The sequence below is a fragment of the Girardinichthys multiradiatus genome, chromosome 3, assembly GCF_021462225.1.
Source record: "Girardinichthys multiradiatus isolate DD_20200921_A chromosome 3, DD_fGirMul_XY1, whole genome shotgun sequence".
NCBI classification, from domain to species: Eukaryota; Metazoa; Chordata; class Actinopteri; order Cyprinodontiformes; family Goodeidae; genus Girardinichthys; species Girardinichthys multiradiatus.
The window spans coordinates 18,150,156-18,171,109 of record NC_061796.1 but is presented as its reverse complement, the minus strand read 5'-3'; the positions used below and the strand labels follow the sequence as shown (position 1 = coordinate 18,171,109).

General features: G+C 41.0%; 1 protein-coding gene across 1 annotated transcript in view; it reads right to left on the bottom strand.

Moving 5' to 3' along the window:
• dop1a (DOP1 leucine zipper like protein A) overlaps positions 1–20,779 on the bottom strand; it is a 42,754-nt gene extending 21,975 nt beyond the window's left edge. The window contains exons 1-14 of the mRNA XM_047357992.1: positions 20,452–20,779; positions 14,642–14,837; positions 14,379–14,560; positions 14,107–14,277; positions 12,897–13,086; positions 12,493–12,591; positions 8,668–8,767; positions 7,733–7,842; positions 5,729–5,843; positions 5,504–5,624; positions 5,107–5,226; positions 4,721–4,838; positions 2,566–2,595; positions 760–1,023 (exon numbers count right to left, since the gene is read on the bottom strand). Of these exons, the coding sequence (XP_047213948.1) occupies positions 760–1,023; positions 2,566–2,595; positions 4,721–4,838; positions 5,107–5,226; positions 5,504–5,624; positions 5,729–5,843; positions 7,733–7,842; positions 8,668–8,767; positions 12,493–12,591; positions 12,897–13,086; positions 14,107–14,277; positions 14,379–14,560; positions 14,642–14,779 (1,758 nt within the window). The 5' untranslated portion in view covers positions 14,780–14,837; positions 20,452–20,779. The remainder of the gene's footprint in view (positions 1–759; positions 1,024–2,565; positions 2,596–4,720; positions 4,839–5,106; positions 5,227–5,503; positions 5,625–5,728; positions 5,844–7,732; positions 7,843–8,667; positions 8,768–12,492; positions 12,592–12,896; positions 13,087–14,106; positions 14,278–14,378; positions 14,561–14,641; positions 14,838–20,451) is intronic.
• Between the last annotated feature and the right edge of the window lie 175 nt (positions 20,780–20,954).

The following is a 20,954-nucleotide window of genomic DNA, read 5'->3' as shown; positions in this document are numbered from 1 at the left end:
TTTTACATAGTGAACAGAGCACCAGTGTATTTTACTGTAAACAAACTGAAGTAGTGAAGTTTGTTTCATTCTTAGTCACAGTCATCTGGAAGCTTATTGTATTGAATGAGTTTATTTCACAGCTTGGACTCAGATGGCACATAAAGTCAAACCCTCTCCCTATACCCTTATGGGTGGGAGTGGGCCATTAAAGTGTTAACTAGATGTATACTGGACTGGATGTTTCCACTCTAATGGACATAGCCTGGAGGTGTCTCAAGCTAGTTTAGTTGTCTAAGTCCTCAGAGAAAACTAAAGGGCTCAGCTGCTGGATATTCCTCTTCTATCTTTCTGATCCAGGTCCTTGGGGACGTACCTCAACTCAGCCATGTTTCTCTGGGAAGGGAACTTTGAACATTCAAGTCACAGCTCAGTGAATTGCAAAACACTTAAAACAACCAAGGCACCAGAAGGTCAGTGATTAACCAGATTGATTTTTTTGCACGAGTCTTCAAATGCTTTGTGTCAAGGGAGAGTTGGATGGCCACCAAACCAAATGTGCAACATGCAGCAAGAGGCCCTGATCAGGGACCAAGGCACACCGTCAGAGACTAAACTAACAGGGTTTTAGAGTATACCATGTAACAGAACTGAGCCAATGGAGACCAAGAATGTAATTTCTTTCCCCCAATTCTTTTTAAGCGCATCAGAGGGAGAACAGAGGAATCTGATTTGACTTTACTTAGTCGGGGGACTCTGCATTTTTCAGGTGTTGCATACCTGTTTTTCCTCTGCATCCCTGATTTTGTTCCCTGCTGTGTTTGATGAGCTGCCTGTGTTGGAGAGGCCCTGTTGCTGTGGACCGCCAGGCAGGGCAAGTGGGGACACCAGGGGAGGCTGCACCTTGCTGAGGATCTTGGAGCAGAGACGAAGGCAGTGGGTGAGCTCCCCGAGGCCCAGGGCCTGGAGATGACAGGTCAGAGCTGCTACCATCCGCAACAGCAGCTGAGGAAGATGCTCTGTCTGGATTTCTATGTACGTTTCCTAAAAATATTTAGAAATTATTAGACAAATAACTTGTTTAGCTAGTTGAAGTGCATCAATTACCAGCTGTGTTTAGAAAGATCAAAAATATTACTTGAATTTTACTAACACTGTTAACTAGGGATTATCCGGAGGCGTTTGAATTCAAGAAAACATGTAAGTTCAAAACATCTTTCTAGTCCTTTAATTTGCATCTGCTTGTTTTAATTTACGCTGCCTTGCAAAAGTATTTAAGCCCCTTGAAACTTTTTCACTTTTTCTGTTATACAGTCAAACCTTCAATGCATTATGGGGAGTTTATGTGACAAACTAATACAAAGCATCACTCAATTGTAAACTGGAAGGAAAGGATACATGGTTATAAGATTTTACTAACACTGTTAACTAGGGATTATCCAGAGGCGTGTGTGTCTTCAGCCCCCTTTATTCTACAACCCTAAATAAAAGCAGCCAATTGCACACTGCCTAATAAGTAAACAGAGTCCACTTGTTCATAATTTCATCTCATCTCAGTATTATTGCAACTGTTCTGTGAGGGCTTTAGAGGTTTGTTAGACATGAAGACCAAGAAACACAGCAGACAGGAGTAGGGTAGAAGTTTTAAAGCAATTTCACGAGCTTGTTCAATTTGGAAAAGTAAGTATGGAAAAGTAAAAGGTGCTCTGGTCAGATGATAAAATGTAACTTTTTTCCACCATGGAGAAATGCCAATGGATGCTTTTCTTCAGCAGGAACAGGGAAGATGGTCACTCGATGCACTCGATGCTTTTAGGCCCATATTTTCTTAACATAAAATCAAACGTTAAAGTATTCACTCAAAGTGATGAATACAAAAAAACCCAAAAAACATTACATTTATCAGACTCATACCTTTATTAAAATAATGCATACTTTTCCTTCCATTTTACAATCCTGGGTTATTTTGTGTTGGTCCATCAGATAAGATCCCAGTGAAATACAATGAAGTCTGTGGTTATAATCTGGCAAAATGTGAAGTTATTTAACAGGTTGAAATACATTAGCAAGGCAAAATAAGTAAAAAAAAAATAATTCACATGAACATTACAAGAAAAAGGAATGGAGACACCTACCTATTCATACGGATCTATTCAAGTTATTTTTATTAAACAAGCAAAACATGTAAAAAACCAAAGAAAATGAATAAAAACCATGGAGTGAAATTAATATGTCAGAATTCTTAAAATATGAGGATTCTTTACAAAAATGAGAGCAGGTGCATAAACTGGAGGCATGCTTAACAGGAAGCACATAGAAACTGAGCAGATACTTCATTTTCACAAGATCCACTCAAAAAAGCCAAGGTAAGCTTTTGTCACATGTAATGATCATAATCCATGAAGATCATGTTCTCGTTTTGGCATTAAAAGGATGAAAACAAGTCAGTCATAGTGGCATGAACATTTAAAGCAGAAAAAGGAACATAGGTAGCCTGAGGGGATGTTGGCAGGACATTGCTGAAATGTTACTGTAGCCTCAGTGAAGCAAGGTGAGGTGAAAAAGCAGGAAAGAGCTGTACTTTACCTGGCAGATTACCCTCATGCTTCTAGTAGGCTTCAAGGAGAAAGAGCAGATAGTTTGAACAGACAGGAGCAAGCAGAGCACAGGCCAACCATCACTGTTTGCAGAGACACACACCTTTCATACACACACACACACCCCATTTCAACAGGGTAACAGAGTGTGAGATTTCCAAACTGTTCAGATTGGAAACAGCAGTACAAAAGCATACAGTATTATTAATAAGATGCAAACAACATACAGGAAGGAGGCTAAATCTCCACGCAGGCCTCTTCTGACTGTGTGGAGTTTGCATACATGAAGCACCTACAGTTGTGGTCAGAAATGTACTTTCACTCCTGGACATTAGCATCAGCTCAGACATTTAATGGTGTATTTGAACTAAACATTTTTTTTTCCCGTGGTTGATTACTGATGTCATATATACACTATAATGATTTGAATGGTTTGTGGCTCTTTTTCCACATTCTAGAAGCATAACATTTCCAGATATCTACTTTCCTATAGTTTGGGAGCTGCTGTAAAACCAGTGTTACGCTCCACAGTGAAGCCAGGTCTACATCACTGTGGACTAAGAGGGTGCCCCTCCAGAAAGAAGCACCTGGTCCAAAATTAACAACTTCAAGCTGGACTGAAATTTGCATCTAGAGCCATGAAAAAGTCAAATGCCTTGCTTGTAGAGGTACGTCTATAATTAGCTAATGATGTTTGCATCCAATCAATTCCTTAGAATATTGACGCTGCATACAGTGATACTGTGACAATCATACACACATTATATTGTGCAGCCCTAGTGGAGATGTATTTATATATCTGAGCTTGTAAGTATAATTTTGTTGCTGCATAGAAAAGTCAGAAAACAAATCATAAATAATTCAAACAAACCCATAAATGCCCAATTATAAATATTAATATGACTTTTGAGCCCATGATGAGTGTGTTTAACCTTCTGACCGAAACTGTAAACAGAACACACAAAAGGATCCTAAACACAAACTCTGGTGTCTGTAACATCCAAGAAACTGGGCCAGGAAAGTTCAATCCCGAATCCAACAACATGGATGCCACGCTGTAAATGTTTGTGGAACATACGGAAAGCAGACATACTGGATATAAAGGAGGTGTGTGCCAAGCATGCGTGAGACTGACAGCTCAAGCAGGAGTCTATAATTACAAAGATTATAGAATAGAAAAGAGGGAAAAAATTTAAAAGAGGGGAAATAAAACACGAAAGAACGGAGAGAAAGGAAGAACAGGACATAGTATGTTACAGAAATAGTAATACTTCTGTACCAGATTGATGCCAATATTCTAACAGAATAAACTGTACTGAAGAAAAACCAGCAGAACGGCAGCTACAACATTCAGTTAACATTAGTGAATTTATAGGAGGAGGGTTTTACATCCATGTCGGTTCTTATTGCACAGTAATGTTATGACTGCCTCGATCTAAAGCATCTTATGATGGTACAGACTAAAGATTTATTTTTTAATCAATCAGAGTTCCTGTAGATCACTGTTATTAATGCACTGTTTGTAATTTTAAGATAGCCAAACCTCCAGCAAGCCAATTAAAAACAATTCATGACCTACTTTCTGGTCTATTTCTAGCAAAATAGTTTTATAAGCCATTGATGTTTTGTGGATCAACCTTGGTTTTAGACTTGGTTGAGACTGCTGCTTCCGGTCTGCCTGTGTCATGTGACCTGATCTGTGCTCAGATTAAATTAAAAAGATTCAAACATAAAGCTATACAAGCTTTAGGCGCATTAACAGAACACATTTTTAACCTAGTTGACCCCATATGGGAGGCACAGTTTAAAGATGATTTTTTTAATATACACCTATACAGTTTTAATAAGAGTTAGCAACCTCCTTGAAAGAGCTTCTCCAACGTTTCAAATCTCAATGGTCTTGCTATAGATAAATCTCAATAGTTTAGCATCTCTAGAAGTCAAACACTCAAAAGAACAAAAGAAAAAACGGAAATGTAAGGAAGTAGGACTTCAAGAACTACAGAGAGTTTAACAGAAAAACAGAAATATCATCAAGAGGATAAAGATACAAGCAAAGATCAGACGTGAGATGAAAAGACAGAATGAAAGAAAGGAAAATAGAAGAGAAAGAATAAAAAAGAAAAAAGAAAAAGAGGTCTCACCAAGGAAACGATGTCTAGCAGAAAATCTACCAACTGACAGAACTCCACCAGAGAGAGGTCAGGAGACTCCAAACTCCAACCGCTGGGTTCAACACGTGCACTGCTGTTCACTGTTCTCCTGAAACACAAATATACAGAAACATTTAGACTTTACAGTAAGGCTTTGACTCCTAAACTGTAAGCAAGCTGCTAACAAATCAGAGGTGATAGATATATATAAATATAACATTACTGTGAAAAACAAAAAGGATCTATTTTATGCCTCTAACTAAACAGGATTATAGACAATTATTTCAAAGCTGCTTCAAAACAGTGACAGAAGTTTAAACTTTAAACAGATGTTTATTATTTAAATATTTGAGTCTTCTGTGCATGTTGACACTAACCTGCAGCACTCCTCAAACCAGCGAGCAATGTAGTCCCACATATAGTACGGCTCAAACGAGTTGAACAGGAGATTGGCTGTTTTAATGAGTTCTGCTGTCTTCTTGTTTTCTCTCAGTTTACTAGAGAAGAGAAATGATTGAATTCTGTTATTTCTGTTTCTGAAGCACAACTGAATACTAAAGCCTGGTTTAAATATGCATCACACCACAATGATCTGCTGAGAAAATCTGTTCGGGTATTATTGTTTCAAAAGGTGATCAACTCAGTGTTAGAAGGATGGTAATTACATGGTGCCGGTTTGGTGTACATGCGCTGTTCTTGTTAACTAGGCTGATAAACGATCGAACCGCTGATCAGAAATTATGTTCGAACAACCCATAAATGTGCTGAACCCACCTGCTAAGGTGTGTGTGATCTTTGCTGAATGGACTCTGGCTTTGAAGGTCTAACTCTGTTCGGCACTGTGTGTGAAGAGTCCGAAAGACTTCAATCAGAACATCCTCTAGGATGGCCGGTCCTGGAGAGAGACAGATCGAAGACGTCAACGTAAAGAGGACAGGCAGTCAGGTTTACAGGTCATTAAAAGCTTTATGTACAACAAATAGTTGACCAACAGGATACCCAGTTCTGGTTTGTCCAGCAGACTGATCAGGATGCGAAATGGCTTTAGGTCATGCATAAGGATGCTCTCCTCCTCCCCACCTCGAGCCTTGCCCTGCAGAATCCCAACCATTGCCTAAGAAAAAAAGACAATATGACACGTATTGAAACCAGATGTTTATGTACCTTAAAGCAAATCAACAGGTATGCCTCCTCTTAAATCATTTCATTTTAATTCTTTCATGTCTTGTCACTTGGCATTTCAGGCATACCATATGTAGCAGATGGTTGCCTACATGTTCCAGGACACCGAAGAGCAGCAAAGGACAGGTAGACCTGGCTCCGGAAGGCTGGCAAACATAAAGCAACACCCCAGGGCAGCTGTGTGCCCCGCATAGAGATAGACGCATTACTACCCCACCGCCACCCCATTGCAACATCCAAATGTCTAGCCTGCCCAGGGACAGCATCGCCCCAGCGCCCTTACCCCCAGCCCCCGTTGCCAAGGTGGCAAAGTCCACACCCCTGATGCCACTAGGTGATGTATTCAATTATTGAAGACAAAACTAATAACAAAGAATAACAGTTATTCTGCTGGTTTTTCTTACAAGCAGATATTCTCTCCAAAGAAACAAATTCTAATAACATATTTTAAAAATGATTTATATTTAAACTCCTTTTATTCTTCCAGTTATTGATTTTCTTTTGCAATGCTTGAAACTGCACAGAAGGATGTGGCATCTATTCGTTTGTAAAGCTACTTTTGTGAGGGGCAGATTGGAACTGTGTGCTTTAGGCATGTTGGTAGTTCTTCACATACCTTTAGCCAGGAGCCATAGACGGGTAGACAGTGCCAGAGAGCATGTAAATAGTCGTCAAGTAAACCTTCCCAGCAGTTTGGACATGTTTTGGTAAGTGAGAAACCCATCTGGAACATCTTTGTCCTGTATAGTGCATTCTATGAAGGATTTTGTATCAGCTGAAGGTTGGCATTTCAGTCATTCTAAAAAGATTTACACAAATTCTACCCCAATAGTTAATATCTGTACCGCTAGATAAATCAGCAACCCGTTTCCTGATAGGAAGTGAGATATGCCTCCTATTTAACTCCAATCAGAAGCTTACATCATCTGGACTCTCCCAAATTGTCTAATGGCATAGTAACGCATGTTAACGTTTGATTTTAAAAGAAAGCAATAAAAATACTTTTATTATTTTGGCATTCAGTGAATAGAAATCCTTTTGGTAATACTGGCAGTCCTAAAACAGAAAGCGTTTATTTTTGTTTCATGTCAGACAAAGAGAAAAAACAAGTTATGCCTCTTTTCATGCAGTGTTTGTAAAACATCTGGTTTTAACTGTATGTAAACTCAACCCAGTTTTGACATATTAAGGAGCAGAGTTGTTTGAACATTTTATCTTTGAAAACACTTAGCAGAAGCACTATACATTTCCCCTTATGAGCTATCATTTATTTTTTTCCCCTGCATGTTTTACGCTTCATCTGCCTCCTAACTGACTGCAGCATGGAACAGAGTCCCTGAGGTGCCATCATTCTCGCAGTTAGGAGAGCTTCAGTGACCATCTCTGAGCAGATGGCAGAGGCAGGAGGGGACAAAAATGACAAAACATAAAAAACAAAACCAACTAAACCTACATAACACTGTTCAGTTTTTGTTGTTCCTGTTCCGGCCCCTCGAGAACTAGAGCGCATCAAACAGCAGGAAGGATGGCGTGATTTTAAGCGCAGCGTGACATCTTACACCAGAGCTGAGAGATGCCTTCAAAGCTCAAGCTGCTGGGAATACATGCAGAAAATACAGTACATCCACATCTAAGAGCAAACAATAAAAGGCAAACTACAAACCCAAACGCAGCAAAAGGTTTGCAATATTCAGAGCAAACTCTACATACAGGCACTTGGCCACCCTTAATGGACACGTGTACACTTTTAAAGAGGCATCCTTCGGGGGTTATTGAGGACACCTTTGATGACCCGATTGTGCATTCAGCTTTAAACCTCACCTGGACTAGCATGTCCTTGGAGAAGCTGTTGAAGTAGTGGGAAGCGTGTTCCTCCGGGTTGCTCTGTCGAGTGCTGCGGGGACCTATTATCCCGCCATTGTTGTCAAAGCCTTTAAAACAACAAAAAAAACATTCAGAACCACAAAGAATCTCATTTAAGCCCCATGGCTCTCAAACTGTATAAACTCCTGTTTCCGATGTAAACATATGGGAATCTGATAAAACACAATCTTCTTTTCAAAAACCTGCTTTTCTTTAAGGGTGTTTACCCCTTTGGCTCATCCTTATTTTAACTTCTTTTTTTTTTTCACATTTAACAGATTTATTTGATTTTCTGTTTAATCTGTAAAGCCCACCTGTTTAAAACTTTACAGAATCACATCACATTGTCTCATTTGTTTTACTGGACATTGTTGTTCCATCATCATTCATATTTCACTATTCTGAAAATCTAAACTTATCATTAACATCACTAAACTGCTTCCAGGCTTTGTGTTTGATCTACAGGCTTGCTGTTTTTAACCATCAATACCAACTACGCTGAACGGTGAGATGTTACCTAAAGATGGAGATCAACCTTTATTCATACTCACCGGTGTTTGTCCACAGTGAGCAGAAAATAAAGTTAGACATGAACCAATGATACAAGCCTCCTGCATGTTGTTCAGAAGCAGGGAAAATACAAAAGGTTTATGCAGCTTCACATTTCAGCTACACACAACAGTGCTAATAAAACACAGTGTGGAGTTTCTATAAAACTTGTATAGAATGCTATAGTAATGACTGGCAGCATGCATAGAAACAAAGGAGGGGTTTTTTCCCTCATTCCCAATGCAAAATCATACATGTGTTTTTGGATGATGATGACTTTATATGTCACATCAAAAGGAAAGGATAAGAGTGTGTATCTTGTGTCAAGAGTGTGAGCTTCTCACCCAGCAGCCAGGCGTAGAGTCGGCGGTTCAGGGACATGTCTCTTCTCAAAACCACATGCAAAGCTGCTGAAAGGATCCGGATCATGTCAGGACGAGTAGCCTGAAACCACACAACATGACAGAATGTATGGGATAGTGTTTCTGAGTCCGTGTACATCTAGACAGATGGAAGGAATCGGTATTTGATTCTCTGTTGATTTGATAAGTTTGCTCAGTCCTCCATTTTTATGATGGCTTAATTTCAACATCAGGATTCTCGTTAATCATTTTTACAGTAAATGCTTCTGTCTGTCCATACTGTAGAAATCTGACTATCAACGTGGTAAAGCTGCCTGCATCCTTAGCAGAAAAACAGCTCCACGGCATAATTCATCCACCTCTGTGCTTGAGTGTTCTTTGAGTTATACTTAGAATTTTTCTTCCTTTACACACGAGGAGTTAATTTGATATCAAAGACCACGGCCCTGTCCCAATACTCGCACTTCCACCCTTGTGTCCCTGAATTGCGCGTTCCCGTTGATGGGTTCGAGTGGGTAGTGTGTCCCAATTCTCCAGTGTTCCTTAGCCCCGCCCCCTTTGTGCCCTCAATGCGGACTTCGCCGAAGTATATGTTGGGGCCATCCATTTTGGTCGCACATTTTGACACACACAGCTCAACAGACTTCGCAGCTCTGACGTCACTGGAAGCATAAACCGGCTGGGATGCAGAATTTTGTTGCCATTTCCCACGTGTCTCACAGGATAGCGGATCGGAGGCGCATATCTGGAGAGACAAAAGCTCGCAGGTGAACTTTTGCTCTACAAGGCCATTCCTGGAAGAGCTTGAAAGCTGGAAATCTGTCTGATACGAGAAGATCAGGAGATTTATTTACCGATCGAAGACCACGCCGACACCCGGCGCAGGTGGAAACCTACAGAGGTTCTGTGTCCAAGGAGATGAGTTATTCTCTTTGTGTAATGCAGTCGACTAACGGTTCATCTTTTCCCCTCCTGGACGGAGGATAAATTACCGATTTTTTCTTTAATTTGATCACGGACACGTGATCCCCCTCCCCTCCTTTTTCTTCAGACCTGATCCCTCAACTGGTGGAGAGCAGAAATCAACCTCAAAGTAATTTCGTTCTTTTCATATTAAACCGGATAGGTGCATTTAGAGGTCTGGGCAGGATGACGCAACTTGTTGCATGCAATACCGATTGAATTATGTTATGCTGAGTTGTGTTTTGATTTGCTGCGCAAGCGCTGCTGAATTGTATGTGGTTCATGTTTTGTCTGGCTGATCCCAAATCAGCCAGGAGTTAGAAGTTGGACTTTTAAAAGTTTTTCTGTCAAAGCAACTGCGGTTTTATTGCTGGAGATTTTCCACTGAGTTCCCGCCTCAGAGTTTATGACCCTTTGTCAAGATTTGGGGCGATCAGCTGGTTGTGGCTAAAGGGGCGTGGCCCCACCGTTTTATCATCTGATCGCTGCGATGGAGACATCAGCACCAGGAGGATTTCTTTCCATTTAACCCAAATTACACATTTTGTCCATAAAACTACTGGTTTGATCTTCATAGACACTAAATGCACATATATATGTTTTTCTTTTATTATTATTGTAAGGTAGTCATTTTTATCCCCTTTGTGTAGAATGGTGCTTGTTAGTTAGGTGAAGGTTTTTGGACCAGAATAATTGTATATCAGGATTATTTGACATCAATAAATCTTCATATATATAATTAAGAGAAGCGTTTGTGTTTATTTCGTGCAAGAGTGATTTATCTGTCAAAACAACGTCAAAGTTCCCCCACCTTCGGTGAAGCAGTTGAATAAACAGTGACAGTTGGTAGTTTTGGTTAATAATTTGTAATTATTAAAGAGCTTTGAGCCCATAATCACAACACCAGAGGACATTTCTGATTTCCATTTGTAATTATTTTTGGTTAAGAAATTAATTTTTTTCAAATTATGATTTTAAATTATAATTTTTGATGAATATTAATTAATCAATAATCATAATCCTTACATATATTACCCACAATTCACTGCTGCAGATGACGTTCTGAGCAAAAACCAATCACAACCGTCAACGTAATCAGCCATCAAATCAGAATAATAAGAACTGCGTTTTCTTTAGACAGCAAGCCAACAAATATATTTTTTTACTGGTTTTCCAGGCTCAACATTATAAGAAACCACTGGGTTCAGAGTGAGTCTGGGCAGTCAGTAGGCCATAACACTGAAGTTACCTTTCAAACAAACACTGACATGGCGAGAGTCTGGTGTAAAAGCCTCCTTCGCTTCCTGCACTTTCTTCTCCTCAAAACAATTGCTTGTTGCAGTTTTAAATAGTTTTTTTAGCAGCAAGACTGTGAAAACATCGCTGGTTCCCGCCCTTTTTGATGTTGCAGTTACGGTGCAGAGGTGCAAGTCGATGACGTAAAATTGTCCCAATTCTCCAATTTTGCACACTTGTAACCTGCGCACTTCTACCTCTACATGCACTTGTACAAAGTACACACTTCATAGAGGGGCGTAGGGTGTAGTGTGGGAATTGGGACAGGGCCCAATTTTGGTCTCATCTGGCCACAGCAATTCCTCACAGATTGATGCAGCATCCTGAACATCATCAGTAATGAGCCAATCAAGTAGAACAGAGTAAAAACACATTTATTACATTTTATTAAAAACTAATACTGTTTTTTTTCAGTTAACTTGTTCAAATGTTAAAACTTTATCAATAGATGCTTTTCCGCACTTTTAAAACAGGGTTTTCAGGAAAATAAAAGTTGGTCACAAATAAAACAGAATAGGGCCCTATACAGGGTATAAACACACAGCAACACACAACACAAGCTGACTGGAGATCCATCGGGTCTTTCTTAGTTTTAGTTTGGATGCTGGTTGCTTTTTCACCAATTTTCTGTCCAGCCCCTGAGCGTTTTCAAAGGAACGTTCCTTGTTCCTACGGATCATTTAGGTATGACAAAGCATTGTTGTGTGTCAACACTTGACAATTTACTAAAGAGCCAGGTAATCTTGGATCTTCAGGCAGTTTAATAACAGCAACCTTACACACAGAGACAAATTGCTCAGATTTTATTTTAACAAATCTATGAAATAAATACAAAAAGTAACATTTTGACAGACATAAAATAGTATTTTAGCCTCAAAGAGCTGTTAGCTGAAAACTTGGCATACCCCAGATTATTAACCAAAGGGTCTCTATGGTTCAGTGACAGGTCTCGGCTAGATTTGTTGCAGATTTCTTAGGAAACCTATTTTGAGACAAGGTTAATCTGTTGTATATAGTTTTGCCAGCCCATTTTGACCTCCTCTGATTTTCTTTTAATCACACCCTGAACAATATGCTTTTATGGTCAGGTGTGGACTGAAAATGAATGAAAAGAGAAAATCTTTGAAAGACCTTCAGAAAGTCAGGAAAACTATTGATCAACATCACGTTAAAAGGTTACAAGACAGTCAGTGAAGGGGACAGAGCAATCACTGGGTGTGAACATGCTGCTTTCCTCTCGCTTGTCCATCTTGTGAATTATTTCAAATACAAACATTATTGGTATCATCACAAGAAGTCAGTCAATAAAGAGCCTCATATAAGACTCTGCCCCTGTCCATCCTGTTTTCTCGGCATATCTGACACTTGCTCAAACCTTCTCTTATTTGACAGTTTCTCCAGCAGAAATTCAGCAACTGCTTAAAGGCCCTGGACTAGACTGTGTGCACACCTGAGGTGTAACCGACATAAAACCTCCTTAAAATGAGACACATATTATTACCGCATATTCAGCGTTTATAAGACGAATCTTTCATAGAGGTTGTTTACCTGGCTCATATGGAAGGGGAAGCAGAAGAGGATGAGGTCCAGAGTGCTTCTCTGCACCAAAACACTGGAGTCCTGGACTGAGGTACTAACAGCCTCCACCTAGTGAAAGAAGAAACTGGGTTTTATTTAATGTGTATAAAATATGACACTGAAATTTCATGCACACATATACAGGGAGTGAAACCCAACCCATCTGTGCAGTCCATTCAATTAGCAACTATACCTGAGACGAAGTGGGGGAAATATAAGGTTAGCAGTACATTTCAACTACTTACTGACTGACCAGACTGAATTTTGTGATAACATGGTGTAGGTTTTTTTTTAAATCTATTTCTTCCCACAATAAAAAGGTCAGAAGTGATTTCATCAAGCAGGAGTATTTCCAGCAAGAAGCCATCACGTACCATGAGCTCTATATCACTGCCCATGACGTAGAGCTGGTCCTCCATGGAGAGCTTCCGGTTGAGGTGCAGCAGAACGAAGGAGACCCCAGGGAGACGCACAGACGGGCTGGTCAGGATGCTGCCCCACAAGGCACTGTAAAAGGCCGACTGCTCCACCGCTGCAGCCACTTTCTCCAGCAGTGTGTTGGTTCTGTGGGAAACACACACACAGTAAATACCAGCCAGCACTGAGCGCCAATAACACCAGCTCTAGAAGGGAAGCAATCCAAATACTTTCTGTCACTAAATTTATACATTTCTGTACACCCTGGAATAAAAAGAGATTTGCAATAAAAGAACTCAGAAGCAAACAATTAAAAAAAGTACAAAAAAAAAAAAAAAAAAAAAAAAAACAACAAATTAACAAGCAACTGAAAAAGTGGCTGAAAAGTAACAAAATCAGTTCTTAGAAAGTTTCTTGTTTTTTCTACTCTTTGTGTTCTGATCCAAATCTTACTGCGTTACAACCAATATTTAGTCCAGGTCTAAACCGCTTAAAGATTAATCTCAAAGTATTCTTTAGAATATCAGGAGAAGGTGAAATGCCCCTTGTGTGTTAAAATAAAAATATTGAACAAAATCTTGTTGTAAAAAGCCAAGATTTATCCAGACTTATTTCAATGACAAATTGCAACATATGTGAGTAAAATTTCTGTCTGGAATACGCTGTGACCTTTTAATTACCTAAAGAATTACTTAAGGAGAAATAACAAACAATGTGCTTTTGGTTCTAAAACGAGCTGAGCAGCCTGATCCAAAAGGACATTACTGGGACTACGGTGCCCTCTAGTGTCGGTTTCAGATGGGCTCTATACAATTATGACTGACTTAATTCAAAATCTCATGTACAATAAAGTTGGGCCGAAACTTGTTTATAACCCTGGCTGATTTAGAAATGAAGTTATTTGGATCCAACCAGATGTTTGTTTCTGACTAGATATGACACACAATAAGGTCACACAGCAATCAAATGCTTGTCATCATATCTGACAGTTTGATGATTTATCTTTATGATGAGCTTTAATTCTTTAAGGTCGGAAGACCTCCTGACAGTGTTTGTTATATCCATCTAGCTCATAAGACATGAAATATTTATATGATTGCCATCGATTTTATTTCCAGTGCATTAAAATATCTTCTCCAAACGGTTATCTCCTGACTAGGTGCTCACCTGTCGTAATATTCTGAACCTTCCTCCAGACCAGGCAGAACACCAGTCAGTAAACCCTGCAGGCCTGGTTTGAGAGTCTTTCCCAGGGGCAGATAGTAGGTTTCATAGAGCCCCAGCAGCACAGGTTTAACAGACATAGCAGCATTGGAGAGTAGGGGGAAGAGTCCCGAGCTGCAGTGACAACAACCATACACAAGTAATGTTATCATCAGATCATATTTTAAAAAGCCATTAGAGGTTTGCAGTGCTGGTTCTGATTCGGATCCATTTACCTATACAGAAAGAGGTCTTTGGCCAGTCTCTTGGGGCCAATGATCTTGAAAATGATCTCATAGGTCTCCAAGGCCTTGCGGTGCACCCCACTGGGCAGGGCAGGGTGGAGGCACTGGGCAAGTCGTTTGCCTATCGTCAGCTTCTTGGGAACGACCTGATATTTTGCATTATTTTGCAAAACCTGAAAATAAACAAACAGTATTAATCTGTACAGTTGTTTAAAGAAATACAAGCAAACTGCTGCGGCTCGTCTCATTCTGACCTTATTGAGCTTGCCCAGGGCAGAGATGAGGTCTGCCCACTCACTGGAATACTCAAAGTTCTTGAGAACTTTGTCCACTGCTGCCACATAGTTCCTGTACTTCGAATCACTGAGCAGCTCCACTTCCTCTGTATTCATTCTCCTGGCTTTTTTTTACTCTAATGTACAACTCAAGCCATTCATATAAACATTACCCCTGCAACACAGGAAACAGTAGGAGGAAAATGACATTTAGAACTAAATCAAATGATTGGGAAACACTGACCTAATTATACAACATGCTGTTTATTCATAGAAACAAAAAAATTGGCACACAAATTTTCATTTATTGGTGATTTACTAATGCACTGATTGGGCTTTTCTTGGCCAATACCAATTTCTGTTTGTCTTTGATCTACAATTCAGTTTTCTTAGAGCACTATTACACATAAAAGAATATATATACATATACACTGCTCAAAAAAATCAAGGGAACACTCGAATAACATCCTAGATCTGAATGAATGAAATATTCTCACTAAATACTTTGTTTTGTACAAAGTTGAATGTTCTGACAACAAAATCACAAAAATCATCAATGGAAATCAAATTTATTAACCAATGGAGGCCTGGATTTGGAGTCACACACCAAATTAAAGTGGAAAAACAGACTACAGGCTGATCCAACTTTGATGTAATGTCCTTAAAACAAGTCAAAATGAGGCTCAGTATTGTGTGTGACCTCCATGTGTCTGTATGACCTCCCTACAACGTCTGGGCATGCTCCTGATGAGACGCAGGATGGTTTTCTGAGGGATCTCCTCCCAGACCTGGACTAAAGCATCCGCCAACATCTGGACAGTCTGTGGTGCAACGTGACGTTGGTGGATGGAGCGAGACATGATGTCCCAGATGTGCTCATTCGAATTCAGGTCTGGGGAACGGGCGGGCCAGTCCATAGCTTCAATGTCTTCATCTTGCAGGAACTGCTGACACACTCCAGTCATGCTGAAGGATGTTGCAGGCAGCAGATCGTTCTCCACGGTGTCTCCAGACTCCGTCACGTCTGTCACATGTGCTCAGTGTGAACCTGCTTTCATCTGTGAAGAGCACAGGGCGCCAGTGGTGAATTTGCCAATCCTGGTATTCTCTGGCAAACGCCAAGCGTCCTGCACGGTGTTGGGCTGTGAGCACAACCCCCATTTGTGGACGTCGGGCCCTCATACCATCCTCATGGAGTCGGTTTCTAACCGTTTGTGCAGACACATGCACATTTGTGGCCTGCTGGAGGTCATTTTGCAGGGCTCTGGCAGTGCTCCTCCTGTTCCTCCTTGCATAAAGGTGGAGGTAGCGGTCCTGCTGCTGGGTTGTTGCCCTCCTACTGCCTCCTCCACGTCTCCTGGTGTACTGGCCTGTCTCCTGGTAGCGCCATACTTGTAGCGCCCCACCTGCAGAACCACTCCTTTATTGAGTGTGTCTTGCTAATCGCCAAAGATTTCCCCCTGTTGTCTATTGCATTTGCACAACAGCATGTGAAATTGATTGTCAATCAGTGTTGCTTCCTAAGTGGACAGTATTACTGCTCCGCACACTCTTGGCATTCTGTTGATGAGCTTCAAGAGGTCGTCACCTGAAATGGTTTTCCAACAGTCTTGAAGGAGTTCCCAGAGATGCTTAGCACTTGTTGGCCCTTTTGCCTTCACTCTGCGGTCCAGCTCACCCCAAACCATCTCGATTGGGTTCAGGTTCAGTGACTGTGGAGGCCAGGTCATCTGGCGCAGCACCCCATCACTCTCCTTCTTGGTCAAATAGCCCTTACACAGCCTGGAGGTGTGTTTGGGGTCATTGTGCTGTTGAAAAATAAATGATGGTCCAACTAAACCCAAACCGGATGGAATAGCATGCCGCTGCAAGATCCTGTGGTAGCCATGCTGGTTCAGTATGACTTCAATTTTGAATAAATCCCCAACAGTGTCACCAGCAAAGAACCCCCACACCATCACACCTCCTCCTCCATGCTTCACGGTGGGAACCAGGCATGTAGAGTCCATCCGTTCACCTCTTCTGCGCTGCACAAAGACACGGTGGTTGGAACCACAGATCTCAAATTTGGACTCATCAGACCAAAACACAGATTTCCACTGGTCTAATGTCCATTCCTTGTGTTCTTTAGCCCAAACAAGTCTCTTCTTCTTGTTGCCTGTCCTCAGCAGTGGTTTCCTAGCAGCTATTTTACCATGAAGGCCTGATTCACACAGTCTCCTCTTAACAGTTGTTCTAGAGATGTGTCTGCTGCTAGAACTCTGTGTGGCATTGACCTGTTCTCTAATCTGAGCTGCTGTTAACCTGCGATTTCTGAGGCTGGTGACTCGGATGAACTTATCGTCCGCAGCAGAGGTGACTCTTGGTCTTCCTTTCCTGGGGCGGTCCTCATGTGAACCAGTTTCTTTGTAGCGCTTGATGGTTTTTGCGACTGCACTTGGGGACACTTTCAAAGTTTTCCCAATTGTTCGGACTGACTGACCTTCATTTCTTAAAGTAATGATGGCCACTTGTTTTTCTTTACTTAGCTGCTTTTTTCTTGCCATAATACAAATTCTAACAGTCTATTCAGTAGGACTATCAGCTGTGTACTGTATCCACCTCCTGCACAACACAACTGATGGTCCCAACCCCATTTATAAGGCTTGAAATCCCACTTATTAAACCTGACAGGGCACACCTGTGAAGTGAAAACCATTTCAGGTGACTACCTCTTGAAGCTCATCAACAGAATGCCAAGAGTGTGTGGAGCAGTAATCAAAGCAAAAGGTGGCTACTTTGAAGAACCTAGAATATAAGACATATTTTCAGTTGTTTCACACTTTTTTGTTCAGTATATAATTCCACATGTTTTAATTCATAGTTTTGATGCCTTCAGTGTGAAGCTACAATATTCATAGTCATGAAAATAAAAAAAACTCTTTGAATGAGGTGTGTCCAAACTTTTGGTCTGTACTGTATATGTATATATATACAGGGGTTAGACAATGAAACTGAAACACCTGTCATTTTAGTGTGGGAGGTTTCATGGCTAAATTGGACCAGCCTGGTAGCCAGTCTTCATTGATTGCACATTGCACCAGTAAGAGCAGAGTGTGAAGGTTCAATTAGCAGGGTAAGAGCACAGTTTTGCTCAAAATATTGAAATGCACACAACATTATGGGTGACATACCAGAGTTCAAAAGAGGACAAATTGTTGGTGCACGACTTGCTGGCGCATCTGTGACCAAGACAGCAAGTCTTTGTGATGTATCAAGAGCCACGGTATCCAGGGTAATGTCAGCATACCACCAAGAAGGACGAACCACATCCAACAGGATTAACTGTGGACCCAAGAGGAAGCTGTCTGAAAGGGATGTTCGGGTGCTAACCCGGATTGTATCCAAAAAATATAAAACCACGGCTGCCCAAATCACGGCAGAATTAAATGTGCACCTCAACTCTCCTGTTTCCACCAGAACTGTCCGTCGGGAGCTCCACAGGGTCAATATACACGGCCGGGCTGCTATAGCCAAACCTTTGGTCACTCATGCCAATGCCAAACGTCGGTTTCAATGGTGCAAGGAGCGCAAATCTTGGGCTGTGGACAATGTGAAACATGTATTGTTCTCTGATGAGTCCACCTTTACTGTTTTGCCCACATCCGGGAGAGTTACGGTGTGGAGAAGCCCCAAAGAAGCGTACCACCCAGACTGTTGCATGCCCAGAGTGAAGCATGGGGGTGGATCAGTGATGGTTTGGGCTGCCATATCATGGCATTCCCTTGGCCCAATACTTGATGGGCGCGTCACTGCCAAGGACTACCGAACCATTCTTGAGGACCATGTGCATCCAATGGTTCAAACATTGTATCTTGAAGGCGGTGCCGTGTATCAGGATGACAATGCACCAATACACACAGCAAGACTGGTGAAAGATTGGTTTGATGAACATGAAAGTGAAGTTGAACATCTCCCATGGCCTGCACAGTCACCAGATCTAAATATTATTGAGCCACTTTGGGGTGTTTTGGAGGAGCGAGTCAGGAAACGTTTTCCTCCACCAGTATCACATAGTGACCTGGCCACTATCCTGCAAGAAGAATGGCTTAAAATCCCTCTGACCACTGTGCAGGACTTGTATATGTCATTCCCAAGACGAATTGATGCTGTATTGGCTGCAAAAGGAGGTCCTACACCATACTAATAAATTATTGTGGTCTAAAACCAGGTGTTTCCGTTTCATTGTCCAACCCCTGTATGTACATATACTGCAGGTTCTTCGAAATCAGTAGTAGTGTTCAATCAAACAGAAGGAAACTGTTTGTTTTGATGTATTTAATGAAAAAGAAGGAAAGTCTAATCTTTCAGAAATTAAAAATCACCAGTCTATTATAGGTACTGGATGAACACCTTAAAATTGTTTGTGAAATTTAGCCATCAACATGCTTCTGCAATAATTCTGGCTAGATATCTGACCACCTTCATTTAATTAAACTGTTCAGTTACCAGGACCGGAGCTCAGATCAGAACTTTGAAACTGCCATATGTTTTTAATTAAAAAAATAAGAGAGAAACACATTTGCCATTAATTTTCTATTCCTTGATTAAGACCACACATTTCTGCACTGGAATGTTTAATTAAAGCAGACTTGACTAATCAGATCAGTGTTTGCCTAATTCATTTTCAACAGTGTCCCATTTCTCCTCATCAAGTGGATGATAGTGTTGCCTTCTACTGTCAAGGCTTCAAGGTGCGTCGATGTTGTACATTGTGTGCCTTGGTTTTATCAGCTGGTTTAGTTGAATTACTGCTGCCTCACTCTGAACATCTGAAACCACCCTGGAGACCTGGACGTCCCAACATTCAACATTTTTAAAAAGCAAACTGAGGATAAAGGAAACTTGCTGATTCTGTTTGGTTTGTTTTTTTGGGTTGATGACAACACAAGAATCTGTCGAAGTTGTTTGTGATGCAGCAATTATACAGGAAACCATCCCAAAATGATCACTAAAGATATTTTAAGGTCTCATCTATTCCAGATTGCACTGATCCTTTACACAAATCAGATCCATGTGTTTGATTCTTGCGAATAGAGGTCGAAACAAGAAAAATACAATACAATGCAACATATCAAAACTAATTGAGAAGCTGACAAAGCATTGTTGTTATATAAGTGAATAATATATATACCGTTTTATTTTCCAGTTAGATTTGTAGCTATAAATCAGATTGCCTGGCTCTAGGAACCAGATCACCCCTGTTCCAGGCAGTTTAATGCCTACTTGGAGGTTCAACCATTCCTGAAGACGACCCAATCACCTAGATGCCTCCTGATTGGCTGATTAGGAGGTTTAACAGGTATATGAGAAGAAACGGCTCATGCGCGAGGACAAATAACAGTCACGAGGCTAGAGACGTGTCTTGGGACATATTTCGTTTAATACCATTTAAAAAACATATAACCCGATGAAACATTAGCTTGTAACAGGTGGAAACCTTCAGTCTTTGTGTGACTCAAACCAGAGGACTATCAACAACAACAACTGGAGCAGAGTGAATACGTCTTTTAACGCTCAGGTGTGAAAATCGAGATTAAAATAGAAAGAAAAAAAGACCTTATATCTCATAAATATCATTACTGACTCTCCTGTCTATATGGGTTATATGGATATGAAGGATATAGAGGCTAGGAATAGGAGTACTATCCTAGCTAATAGCGCCCTAATTGTCGCGAGCTAGGTGAGCTAATTTCACCCAGCGCAGGTAATGTGACACTTTCTGGTAAAAATATTAGAAAACACCTTACCGTTTCCGGACAAAAGACTGTCATTCAACCATTTCTCGACACGGTACGTGAAAACGGCTGACAACGTCAGACATATGTCATAGCTAGCTGTTTAGCTACAGATTGTTTAAAAGCTGGGCCCGGCTCCGGTGACACTCGTTCATACAGTTCAGGCCCTTTGACGGGGATATTCTGACAGAAGGGAATAAATTACTCTAACCTACATATTTATGCCCGTCTTCATATTGCCTCGCCGTGAAGGTAAAGCTGCCATCGCTACAGGCACAAAGCTAACCGATTGACAGCTCCCAGGCTGCACTGCAGATACGTCCGCCTGCTCTTCCACCTATCCGCTCCTGCTGTCAGGTCACCGCACACCAACACAAACTACGACCGGGGCCTTCAAAATAAAAGCTGAAGAGGTTGACTGTAGAGTGAGTTCAGTGCATCAAAACCAGAGGACCAAAGATGCCACAGCTAAGAATGAATACAGAAATAAATACACGCCTCTATAAACGTGTTGA